General features: G+C 41.6%; 2 protein-coding genes across 2 annotated transcripts in view; one reads left to right on the plus strand and one right to left on the minus strand.

Moving 5' to 3' along the window:
- etv4 (ETS variant transcription factor 4) overlaps positions 1-654 on the plus strand; it is a 54,848-nt gene extending 54,194 nt beyond the window's left edge. Inside the window, exon 13 of the mRNA XM_015028542.1 lies at positions 112-654. Within this exon, the coding sequence (XP_014884028.1) occupies positions 112-339 (228 nt within the window). The 3' untranslated portion in view covers positions 340-654. The remainder of the gene's footprint in view (positions 1-111) is intronic.
- A 2,996-nt stretch (positions 655-3,650) lies between these two features.
- dhx8 (DEAH (Asp-Glu-Ala-His) box polypeptide 8) overlaps positions 3,651-11,897 on the minus strand; it is a 14,566-nt gene continuing 6,319 nt past the window's right edge. Inside the window, exons 9-23 of the mRNA XM_015028543.1 lie at positions 11,618-11,705; positions 11,159-11,256; positions 10,867-11,014; positions 10,341-10,522; positions 9,078-9,272; positions 8,804-8,989; positions 8,511-8,721; positions 8,240-8,421; positions 7,428-7,568; positions 7,164-7,319; positions 6,923-7,060; positions 6,705-6,833; positions 6,278-6,474; positions 6,015-6,194; positions 3,651-4,666 (exon numbers count right to left, since the gene is read on the minus strand). Of these exons, the coding sequence (XP_014884029.1) occupies positions 4,447-4,666; positions 6,015-6,194; positions 6,278-6,474; positions 6,705-6,833; positions 6,923-7,060; positions 7,164-7,319; positions 7,428-7,568; positions 8,240-8,421; positions 8,511-8,721; positions 8,804-8,989; positions 9,078-9,272; positions 10,341-10,522; positions 10,867-11,014; positions 11,159-11,256; positions 11,618-11,705 (2,451 nt within the window). The 3' untranslated portion in view covers positions 3,651-4,446. The remainder of the gene's footprint in view (positions 4,667-6,014; positions 6,195-6,277; positions 6,475-6,704; positions 6,834-6,922; positions 7,061-7,163; positions 7,320-7,427; positions 7,569-8,239; positions 8,422-8,510; positions 8,722-8,803; positions 8,990-9,077; positions 9,273-10,340; positions 10,523-10,866; positions 11,015-11,158; positions 11,257-11,617; positions 11,706-11,897) is intronic.

An 11,897-nucleotide genomic window follows, 5' to 3' on the forward strand; every position in this document is an offset into this window, starting at 1 on the left:
CCCCCCCCAAACCCTTTTTTTTTTTTTTCTTCTCCCCCCCCTTAAAGGGGATTTTTCCCCCCCCCCCCCCCCCATCATACAATCTCATTTGCGTTTTCTCTCTCTCTCCAGGTGGCGGGGGAGCGTTATGTTTACAAATTTGTGTGTGAGCCCGAGGCGCTCATCTCCCTGGCCTTTCCTGACAATCAGCGGCCGAGCCTAAAGGCCGAGTTCGAGCGCTACGTCAACGAGGAGGACACGGTGCCGCTGTCGCACCTGGACGAGGGAGTGCCCTACACCCCGGAACAAGCCCCCCAAAACATGGCCCACCAGCCCTACTCCAAAGGCTACATGTACTAAAGCCAGCCCACCCGCATTTCCTTCTACACCCACCTTCAGAAAGTCCTTCTGTTGTACCAACTCATCATCGTCATACACACCCTGAAGCCCCAACCATGCAACTCTTGCACATTGCCCACCCATCCACTTGTATATAAGGCTATGGTGTTTTTTGTTTAAATTAATCTCATTAGGGATTTTTGTTTTGTTTTGTTTTCTTTTCTTTTGTTTTTAAAAGCTGCATTCCTCCCACATCTGAGGCCTATTCAATACTTAAACATTAACATGGTTCAAGAGATTGCTTAATAATAAATACTCATAATAATACCCCTCAAATTTGAGTCCAGACTGTTTTTTTTGTTTGTTTGTTTGTTTTTGGTTTGTTTCCTGATGATGATTTGGATTATAAATGGGTAAACAAAGGACAACCTGACATTTTGATTAAAACATGGGGGGGGGTAGCAGAACCAGAAGTTAGAAAGCAAAAACATGTTCCAGACATTTTTAAAGATTCTGCTGTAAATGGCCACATGTGCCTGTTGGAACCTATAAAAACTCCTGGTAGTGAAATACATGTCAGCCTCCTCTATCTGGACAGTCGATTCGGAAGAAGAAACCTTCAGAAATATATGCTGAAGATTGCCTGCTGCTGGTCAGTCCTAAACATTCACCACAAATGCTTATAAATTAGAGAGAAAAAACCAGCTAAAGATTTATCTAAATAAATTAGGTAAATCTTAAATTTACTTTTGATTGCAGACCTCCCTGAAAAGATTCAGCTTGTGGGCCAAAGATCTGCAATTGTGTCTCATTAAACGATTAAAGAATGTTACCTCTATTTATGAACGCATCTATTGTATTTTTCAGTATTTCATTAAAGAAAACTGAATTTAATATTCATGCAACACGTTTACTGAGACACTGGCGTACTGCTTAATCTTTTCCGCAGGCTGTCACATTCCAACCACAAACTTTAATACAAATTATTTGAAGTTTTGTGTGATAAAGCAATACAAAGTGGTGGAAAGTGAGTGGAAGGAAAATATAAAATTTCCTCACTTTTTTTTTTCTACAAATAAACATTTTAAGTGTGTTGTGCCCTTGTATTCAACACTTTTACGCCTAAGGCTCCGAATAAAATGAAATGCATTTTTAAGTCACCGAATCCATACGTAGAGTTCACTTGTGACTAAATCACGGCATAAATCCAGCTGTTCTTTGTAGGATTAGTGTTTTTTTTTTTTTTTTAGAGAACTTCAGAGCACTAACAGCAACAAGAAGACCAAGGAACACAACACAAGTGTGGGGAAAAAAATAATCCAGGGCTCTAGGTTATCAAATATCAATCCAAGCTTCAAACATCTCACAGAGAGCACTGTTCTATTCATCGTCTGAAAATTAAGTATGGAAAACCTACCAAAACCTGAATGTCCACCAATTAATCTGGCACACTTTGACTCTGGGGTCAAAGTGTGCTCATTACCTATAGGCGGAGGTGACCCACCACCTGCTGGTCACTGTGGGTACAGAAATTTCTTTTAGGTTTCATCTCCCTGAAGCTTACAGCTCTTTCTCAAAAAAAAAAAAACAAAAAAAAAAACATAGAATTTCTGAGAAAACTATATTTTAGTTCAGTTCAAAAACAGAAACTCATATTCGCTCTAAAAGGAGGGGAAGCAACAAAGAAGCTGAAGAAGCTGGCAGTTCAGAAAGCGCTACATCCATGCTTGTTGAAAAACAGCGGCTATAAAAATGAACGCAAGCAGCAGGAATAACGGCCTTTTTAAGGATTGTGAAGGTTCCAGAGTCCGAAGGAAGAGCGGAGAGGCACCGAATTCAAGTGCAGAGTGTGAAGGCTGACAAAAACTAGCAGTGCCGTTACTTTCACCAACTTCAAAAATGTCTAGTTTCGTCTATTAAAACAAACTTTTTTTTCCCCACCCCTCACAAAAATCAAAAAGATTCCCTTTGACAAACATCCCCGTCTTCCTCTGTACATGACGGCAACAACAAAACGGACCAACCTTAGGTTCCAGCGGTGGCCTGCAGTGTTTTCCATTCCGCTCCATCAGGAATAATTCACTTACCAACAGGATTTTGCAAAAGTCAAACTATGAGTCAGATGGCAACCATGGAGTGGAGGGAACTTCCCCTGGGGTATATAAAGACTGAGTCATATCTGTGTTAACTGTCTGATAATCATCTCCAGCTGTGACATGGTAACGTTGGAACAGGCCCACTGCAGGAAATCCAGTAAAATAAAACTCATCTCGACTATTAAATATCGGATACAGTAGATTAGTTTAGCTTTTTTAATGACTTTACAGCTGGAAGTGGCAGATGAGACGAAAAGATTTGAGCGTGCGACGCTGATGCTGGAAGAGCATTTCGGAGATGGTTGTGGCTGACGAGAAAAAGGCTCCGAGCAGCAAATTGGGCTCTTAAAACTTTGGCTAGTTGTTTACCCCCACCGAGTACCGTTGAAAGGGAAGAATTTGTAACAGTTATTTTTCCGTATATCATGATAAAAAAAAAAAAAAACTTAATTAGAGCGGGTTTAGCCCTTGAAGACCAAACTTACACTCATCTTAACCACTTTAGCTTTTAAATGTAGATCTTTGTAGTCGTTTCTCCACAAATTAGGAGACCGATTTCAGTTTTTCATCACCTAAATTGGGATTCCTGACACTAAATCGCTAAAATATATAAAATATAAAATATATAACTAGTAACAGGAACAGGGTTCAGTTTGTGTCGTTTCTACAGCATCAGGATTTTGTGTGACAGACGAACACAAAGTAACATGATTGCGAAGTGGAAATTGTATCCAACCTCCTGATAAACGAAACTGACACTTCAGAAGTCATCTAGTCAGTAAAGAGAAAAGTAAAAATGTATGTTGGCATGTACTTACCTTCGTGTTCCACCTTGAATACAATCTCCACAGTTAAACATGGTGGTGGTGTCATCATAATGTGGTGATGCTTTTATTTCCACCAAGGACAGGGAAGCTAATCAAGTGTTGATTGGATAACAGATGAAGTCAAAAATGAAACACTGGTAAAATATATATATATATATATATATATATATATAAAAGGCTGCAGAAAGATTAAGACTGGCTTTACCATCCAATAAGATGATGACGGTTAAGACCAAAGGATATTATGGCCTAGTCAAAGTGCAGACCTAAATCAATATAAAAGCTAAAAACCGTGCTCGAATTTTTTTCTTCCACTTCATAGTTGCGCACTACTTCGTAATGGTCTGAGACATTAATACGTTTGTAATTACATAGAAGGAATTAGACAAGGAATAAGCAACGCAAGGAGTTTAAATGGTTTTTGTTCATTTTAATAAAAATGTAGAACATGTCTCTACTGACCTAATTAGTTTCAAAAGTACCAATTAAAAAGATAAAATATGTTGCAGAGAATCAAGTCTGGTAATCATTTGAGATATTCTGACAAACTAGAAAAACCAAATGTTCATATTTTGATGCACTTATTTCTTACTGAAATTCCACTTTTATTACGTTATGACAAAATCAGATAGACTTTTTAAATTTTCTCCGTACAGTGGGGGTGGGGAGGAAGTCATTGGTTTTACAGTCATCCATACACTGATGAAGATATTTCCTGCAATTATCATACAACATGTCACACATTTGACCGTCTTCTTGTTTTGAAAAATAAGAGCTAATCACATTGAAGATAAAATGCCAAACTCGATTTGCATCAGGACATTCTTTGGACTCAACAGTTTACAGAGTAAAAATAAATAGGTCATAGTTTTGGAATATATCCGTATTAAAGACTTTTGAACTATTTGCAAAACAAAAAAAGTTTTCTAATTGCTGCTTTGTTTCTTTAACAAGTAAAAAAAAAAAAAGTTTTCTGACATGACATGAACATTTTTGACTAAATTTAAATCATTGAAAGTTTTCGAGTCAAAGAAAGAAAATTTACAGTTTTTACACGTAAAAAAAAAAATAAAAGAAAATACAAACCACAACTGAAAGCTGACTTGTGACAGGGAACCCTAAACCCATCAGTGCTTGTCCAATCCTGGCACAGCTCCACAGTCCTGAAACAAAATCCATGCTTCGGATTTGCGACGTCACACGGCTCAGCGGCGTCTGAAGGCGCGCGAGATTCTCCAGGCGTTCGGCTCCTCGTATCGATTGTACAGCGGCTCGAGGCGCTGCTGCTTCTTCTGCTTGCTGAGGCGAGTGGGATCAGAGACTTTGAAGAAGGCGGGCGCGAATTCTACGAGCCAGCGCGGATCGATGGTGGTCACCTCCCTCATGTACTCCTTGGTGGTCAGCACCAGCTCATGGTACACGACCCTGCGAGGGAAAAAACAGGCAGGGTGTTAGACACCGACACCTTTAAATGCAATTTGTTTTCTGTTTTAAAGGGACCTTTCATCGCTGTTCTCTGGATGTTTAAACATGTTAACAAAACAAAACATTTTCTTATAAATGTAGCCCCTTTCCATCGGGTATATACAAATGCACCTAGAGTTATTCAGAACTCACGGCAAATTAGATTTATTAGCGATTTTGCAAGGCAAAACTACACAAGATCTGCTTAAGACAGCTGAATAAATATAACAGAAGTTTTTCTTAGTTCAGCTCATAATCCTACTTTCAGCGAGTGCTGCTGACTCAGCGTGATTTCCCTCCCTCCCCTGAGAAGAATCCTTCACCACGGCAACCTTTTGCTCATTTTCTTTGGTCTCACACACACCTGATGCAACCAATAAAGGTCTTCATTGTTGCATCAAGTATGCTTGAGAGGACTCTAAAACACATGGAGACATTTCAGAAACGACTAAAAGTCGAGAGGATTGTCCAAGACATTTATAGACGCATAGAGGACTGCCAAACAAGGAAAGAAAAAGGCCCTGAATGTTCCTTAATAACTTACTGGAAGTACAGAATCAAGTTTAGAGTCATAGGAACTATGGTGATGCCACCTAGTGGCAGAAAGAGGAAGTTATTAACCACTGCCATCTACTCGTGTTGAGTCATGTAAACTTGTTGATGTTTTATTACAACTGTAAGTTTCTATATTTTGCCAATAAACCTAAGTGGCAGTGTCTTCCAACCAGGGCCAACCCTTGTCAGAGGCAGTACAGGTAAACACCAGGCACTGGAGACTCCATAAATGAGGAAAGGAAATAAAAAACACTAACTATACTTTTTAAAAATTACAGGCAATAATGTAATTTCCTAATATTAAAGATTCTACTCAAGTTAGCTGGATAAAAAAGAATATGCAGTACTGCGTTAATAATAATGATACTTCACTTAGCTCCCGCTCCTTCACAGGTGAGGAAGGTTCCTTCATACATCTAACTAATCACAGTATTTTCAATGTATTTTTAACTTATGTTTGATTGATTTTTTTTTTTCCTAAACTAAAAATTAATATACATATGTAAATTGGTGAAATAATTTTGGGGGGGGGCGGCAAATAAAATCTTTCCTAGGGTGCCAAAGTGGCTAGAGTCGGTCCTGGTTCCCGTCCATGTGTTGCGTTTTTTACCCTGAGTGTTCATAATGTAGATGAAAAAAAATAAACTTAGAAAGACCTGCAGAGATGCTGATAACAAAAAGATCTAAATTATGCTAATTGACATTAGCATAAATGGACACTTTGTTTCTACGGAGATCTAAGATGCGGTCGTACCATTCAGGCTGTCTGTTGAACAGGGCACTTGAGGGGTGGATGTAAACAACTTGCTGGTCTATGAGGGTCCTGTAGCCCTCCTGGGGATCCTTCTTGGCAGCGTTCCTGAAGAAACCGCTGCAGATGGCCTTCTGGACCCGCACCGTGGCTTTGCCGCAAGACACCACGTCCAGTTTATGCCTGGAGGAGGAGAAAGACGTTCGATAAAACTCCCAATCGTACGACTCCGCATTCTACCACTTGACAGCGAAGGCAAACCGAACCTGTCCATAATCCCCAGCATCTGTTTGCGAATATCCTGGGCTCGGCGCAGGGAGCGAGCCTGGATGAAGTTCTCGTAGCACCAGGGGTTGGAGAACTTGTTGTTCTTCCAGGAGTTGTAAACGGCCAGCAGAGTGAGGTGGTCGCCCTCAGGCTGGTGGAACTTAGCCTTCTTCTGGTCAGCCAGGGCCTGCTTGTCCTGCAGTCAGGAAAATCTTTATTGGGTTAACTGGGTTCAAATATTTCACATGGAAAACTAGACGATGTAATGGGTGTAAGAGAAGGGTCAACAAAAGGATTCACTTACGGGTTTGCAAAGTATTAATTATTTCCTCCTGAGCATTTTTTTTTTTCAGAATCTCAATATGGGGAGAAAAAAAAAAGGGCTGAACTCACATCCCAAATGTTTTAAATGCGAGGGTACTGTACCTTGGGCCTGTAGAAGACGTTCTGAACAGACAACATCGAAACAATGGTCAGCATCTCTTCACTGCAGCCCAGGTGGACGGACATGATCAGCATCTTGCACAGCATGGGCTCCAGAGGAAACTCCGCCATCTGGAAGATGGCAATGTGGCGCCAATGTTTCATTTAAACAAACAGCACTTTAAATGTTCGGAGGGACAGGAGTGTGTTGGCGTCCTCACCCTTCTACCCAGGCGTGTGAGCAAGCCCTCGTCATCCAGAGCTCCTAGAGTGTAAAGCTGCTCCATGGCTGTGATCAGAGTCTCCATGGGAGGAGCATCCATGAAGTCAAAGGAGAGGAGGTCGTTGATGCCCATGGCCTGAAGGAGGAAAAAGAAATGCGGCCGAAAGATCAAAACTCAGCTAATAATAAATGGGTGTTTATTAAGATGTGATTGGTGTAAAATAAAGACTTTGTTTAACCTTTAGCGACAGCACAGTGCTGGCCAAGTTAGTCCTCTGGATCTCAGGAACGTTGGTGGTCAGCATCTCGTCTCTGTAGGCTCTCTCCGTGTACAGCCTGTAACATTTCCCAGGACCCGTCCTGCCGGCGCGCCCCGCCCTCTGCTTGGCCTGGGCCTGAGAGGGAGACGGATCGAACGAGGTTTGGCTTCAGCGTCCTGAACGACGGCAATCAGAAAACCTCACGTGCGCGCCCGTCCAGAAAAATCCAAAGCCGGCTCTCACCTGGGAGATGGGAGTCACCACCAGCTGATCGATCCCGGTCTTGGAGTTGTAGACCTTCTGCTTGACGAAGCCCGGGTCCACCACGTAGTAGATCCCGTCGATGGTCAGAGAGGTCTCCGCGATGTTGGTGGCAATGACAACCTGAAGAAGTGGGGGATTTATTCGGAACGGATTCTATAAAGAAACAGTATGCAAATGCCGTGCAACGACTTAACGTCTTAAGTTGGCCGTTAATTTACTCGATTTTTCCTTGGTTCCCATTTCATGCATTTCCATTTTAGGACCAGACGGAAAACATTCAGTTCACTTTTTTTTTTCCTTCTCTTTGTTAAACCACTTAACTCTAAACTATGAATCACTCCGATTTAAATGTCTCAAGTTCAAGTCAGCTCATTAGAGAAGAAAAATGTGCAACAAGTTCAGTAGTCAGATGTTAAGTTGTTGTTTTTTTTTGTCACAAAAAATCCAAGTAAAATATATTGAAGTTTGTGTCTAATGTGACAAAACAAAAAGTTTTAGCTCAACATGAGTTTGTAAAACTACTTTAGCTTTGTTCATTCCATAATTTTACTTTAAAAAAAAACAATTTCATTAGAACAAATAAATAGCGCATCTTTGTCCTAATTAAGAAAGAATAGAAATGATCAGACAACCTCAAAATGAAACATTCATGTCGAGAAAGACAGAAAGAGTACATTTCAGGATTATTTTTGCAAAAGTGAAAATAAACATCTGCAAATGCTATCATAAGCTCTTATGTATATATTTAAATAACCATTCGTGGGTTTTTTTGTTGTTTTTTTTAAAGGTACCTTTCTGCTTCCTGGGGGAGCCGGGTCAAAGATTCTGGTCTGCATCTCGCTGGGCAGAGCAGAATACACAGGGAGAATGATGAGTTCAGGGACATCGGGTCCAAGAGACTTCATCCTCTCGTAGAGAATCTCACAGGCGGTGTCGATCTCTTCCTGACCGGTTAAAAAGACCAGGATGTCGCCTGCGCAGAAAGAGGATGCACAACAACAACGTTTACAGTGTGATATGAAAACGGCGCCAGCGAGTTCTTCCCCTCGCTCTCTCTCGTACCTGGAGGCTCGGTCAGATGGATCTGCATGACGGTGATGAGGCTGGCGTCCAGGTAGTCCGTCTCAGGTTCTTTGGTGTAAAGAACCTCCACTGGATACGTTCTGCCCGGGATGGTGAAGATGGGGGCCTCGTAGAAATACTGGGAGAACTTCACGGCGTCCAGCGTGGCCGAGGTTACGATCAGCTTCATGTCTGTGCGCTTCTGCACCGTCTAAAGTGAAACAAAATAATCAGAATCAAAGGCTTCCACCTAGAAAGAAACCCTAAAGAACCGTTCTCTCCGGGCAGTTTACCTTCTTGAGGAGACCGAACAGCACATCAGTGTGGATGGTTCTCTCGTGAGCTTCGTCCAGCATGATTATGGCGTACTGGCCCAACTCGGAGTCGATCAAACACTCCCTCAGCAGCATACCGTCTGTCATGTACTTGATCACCGTCTCGGGGCTGGTGCAGTCCTCGAATCGGATGGTGTAACCCACCTGCAGAAAGCAAATAGAACCTCTGGATATTAAGCCAGAGGTGCCTACAACATAATGAGAAACATGTACAGTAGGAGCAGCAAGTTACCTCCTGTCCCAGACAGCAACCGTACTCCTCAGAGACTCGCTTGGCCACCGACATGGCGGCGACACGTCGCGGCTGCGTACAGCCAATTTTGCCCCGGGTGGTGTAACCCGCCTCCGCCAGGTACTGAGTGATCTGGGTGGTCTTCCCGGAGCCCGTCTCTCCGATGACGATCAGGATCTGGTTGTCGTGAACAGCCTGCGCCGGAGCGACACGGAGGAGATGTCACGGGAATCCCAGCTGGTTTTATGTTCAACCAAAGAACCGAAACAAACCCAGCAAGTGGAAATGGACCCAAATCATCCAGTTAAGAGCTTGATTAGTCCGGCTAACCCATTTAAGTACTACTAGGTCAAACAGACAACAGCACTAGATGTTGTTGCTGAATCAAGAAGGTGAAGAAGTAAATATTATTCAGTGTCAATTAGGTGCTGGAAAAAAAAAATTCAGAGTAAGAACAGGGACGCAAGTAGCCATTTAAAAAGGAAATTATTCTCTACAAAGTATTTGTAAAACTCATTGTGTCTGTATGTTATAAAATCTTAAATATTCTTTTGTTATTGGACACATAAATAGCAAAGTGTCTAATAAAAGAATTTCTGAACCATTATTTTCTACAATAGTTTAAGATTCATTCATGCAAGGATGAAAGTAGATTAGAAGGAATTTCAGCTTCCAAATTTTTTTTTTTTGCTGTGGTGGAACTTTTTGGTTCTGGAAACGTCTGAACCAAAGTTTACTGAAATCCTCTCTGCTCTGAGAGATTATTAACGACCGCTCACGGGAAGAAAAAACACGGAGCAGATTGGATCCGATATCGGGATCGGATCCAAAACTCAATTCATTCTCGGACCGGCTATTGAGCCCGGGCTGCCAATCCGCCCACCAGTCCAGACAACACAGTCCTGTGCGACTGGAGGTCATATCTCGACTGATTTTGACTCTGGATGACAGTAATATCAGAATGAATAGATCTATTTTATTAGATATGGCCCATTACTTAAAGTTTAAATATAATGATGGAGCCTGTTAGGGAAGCCTGGCGTTACTGGACAGAACAAAGACCACTCTGCTGCTTAATGTCACTTTCCTTTGAGATGAAAAAAAAAAAAAAAAAAAAAAAAAAAAAAAAGGGATATGAAGCATTTTGTGAAAACATTTGCAACAGCAGCAATCATCTTAAAACTGTTACAGTAAAACCAGAGCTGTAGAGAAAGACACTGAGATCAGAAACCAACATTCTGGTTATTTTGTCTCTATAAGCACCTGAATGAGCTGCTCCTTTAGTTTATAGATGGGCAGACTCTCCCTCTGCTCCAAGATGGACAGCTGGGTCTTCTTTCCGTACGAGGCCTTGTTCCCTCCAAAAGCATGTTTCTTCCATTCTGGAATGTCATTGGGCATCATTCCGATTCCCCTCATGTTAGCAGCGATCTGCCTGCCGTCCACTGCGGGAGAAGATTTATGCGTTTGTTACAGACAACTTTAAACACGGCAACTAAAACCAAGACACACCAGACGGATCCCAGCTGGCTCAAAAGGGTCACAAAAGGGACGATAAACAGAAACAAACTGCAATGTACGGGAACCAAATAGGGGCTGCAGGAAGTTAGACAGGCATTTCCTGCACAACAAGAAAGAAATCTCTCCGAAAACTAACAAACCCAAAGAATATCTACTTCCAAAAACCTTATAGTAATCTTGTCCTTTAAGTTCTAATTTAAAGGGGACTTCAGTAACAATCTGTGCATCCTAGAAGTGGCTTAACGTGGATATCTGAGGGATTCCTAACCGTCTGGCAGCGGGTCGACCCAGTGTTTGTTCAGCCCCATGGGGATGGAGTCCATCTCTGCCTCTCGAGCCGCCTGCTTTAGCTCCCGCCTCTCCTTAGCCAGAGCGCTTTGCATCATGGCCGCCTGCGACAGTGAGCCGTCTGGATTCTGGGAACAGAGAAGAATACCCGATAAATCCAAACATAAGTGTGCTGAGGAAACGCCACGTCACAAACTGCACGAAATGGGCAGTAAATGAGCTCTTCATTTGTTGAGCGAATAAAAAGACGACCCATGCTGAACGATAAGTACCTTGACGATCTTGACGGGGCTCATGTCCATGCTCTGTTTGGTGTGTCCCCTCAAAAACGGTGGTTCCTCCTCAACAAGCTCGATCTCCAGGTCCTCATCTGTCGACGGTGTCAGGAAAGTCACATAAAGTACTTGAAAACATTGTTTTGTTGAGTTCGAATATGCTACAATTCTAGCAAATTAATTCAGAAGCATTAGATGATGTGCTAGTAATTTAGGGGATAACCTGGAAGTAATAACAACAAATGATGTGCCTAGAAATGCATTCAGTTCTCTTCTCGTGCTAACTGTGATTATGGGAACCAGAATTTTTTTCTCTCTCTAAAGTAGGAAGGAAATGAAAACTTTTTTTAGTTAGATGAGAAAAATAATAATAATTAGCTTAGATTAAAAAAATAAAAAAAAATCTGATAGTATATTTATTGTATGAGAATGAAGGAATAAAAAAAATTCTGTTACCCTCTTCATCGTCCACCTTAGGGAGGATTCCCGTCTCGTCGTCGAAATCTGGGAACTCTTCTTTGGACAACACGTTTGCAGCGATCATCTAAGTACAGGAAAGCCACAGGAATGACGTGACAAAATGCTCTCCACATCAAACAGGTTCAATTCAAGCTTTATGTCATTTTACAGTTAGACGTATAAATCTATTAAAAAAAAAAAAAAAAAAAAAAAAAACATTTAAAAAAAAGTTGGGAAAAAAAAAAAAAAAAAAATTTTTAAACACCCGCGGCAGTTT

This window comes from Poecilia latipinna, unplaced genomic scaffold (genome assembly GCF_001443285.1).
Source record: "Poecilia latipinna isolate Pla-1442-1.1 unplaced genomic scaffold, P_latipinna-1.0 Scaffold128, whole genome shotgun sequence".
In the NCBI taxonomy this organism is placed as follows: Eukaryota; Metazoa; Chordata; class Actinopteri; order Cyprinodontiformes; family Poeciliidae; genus Poecilia; species Poecilia latipinna.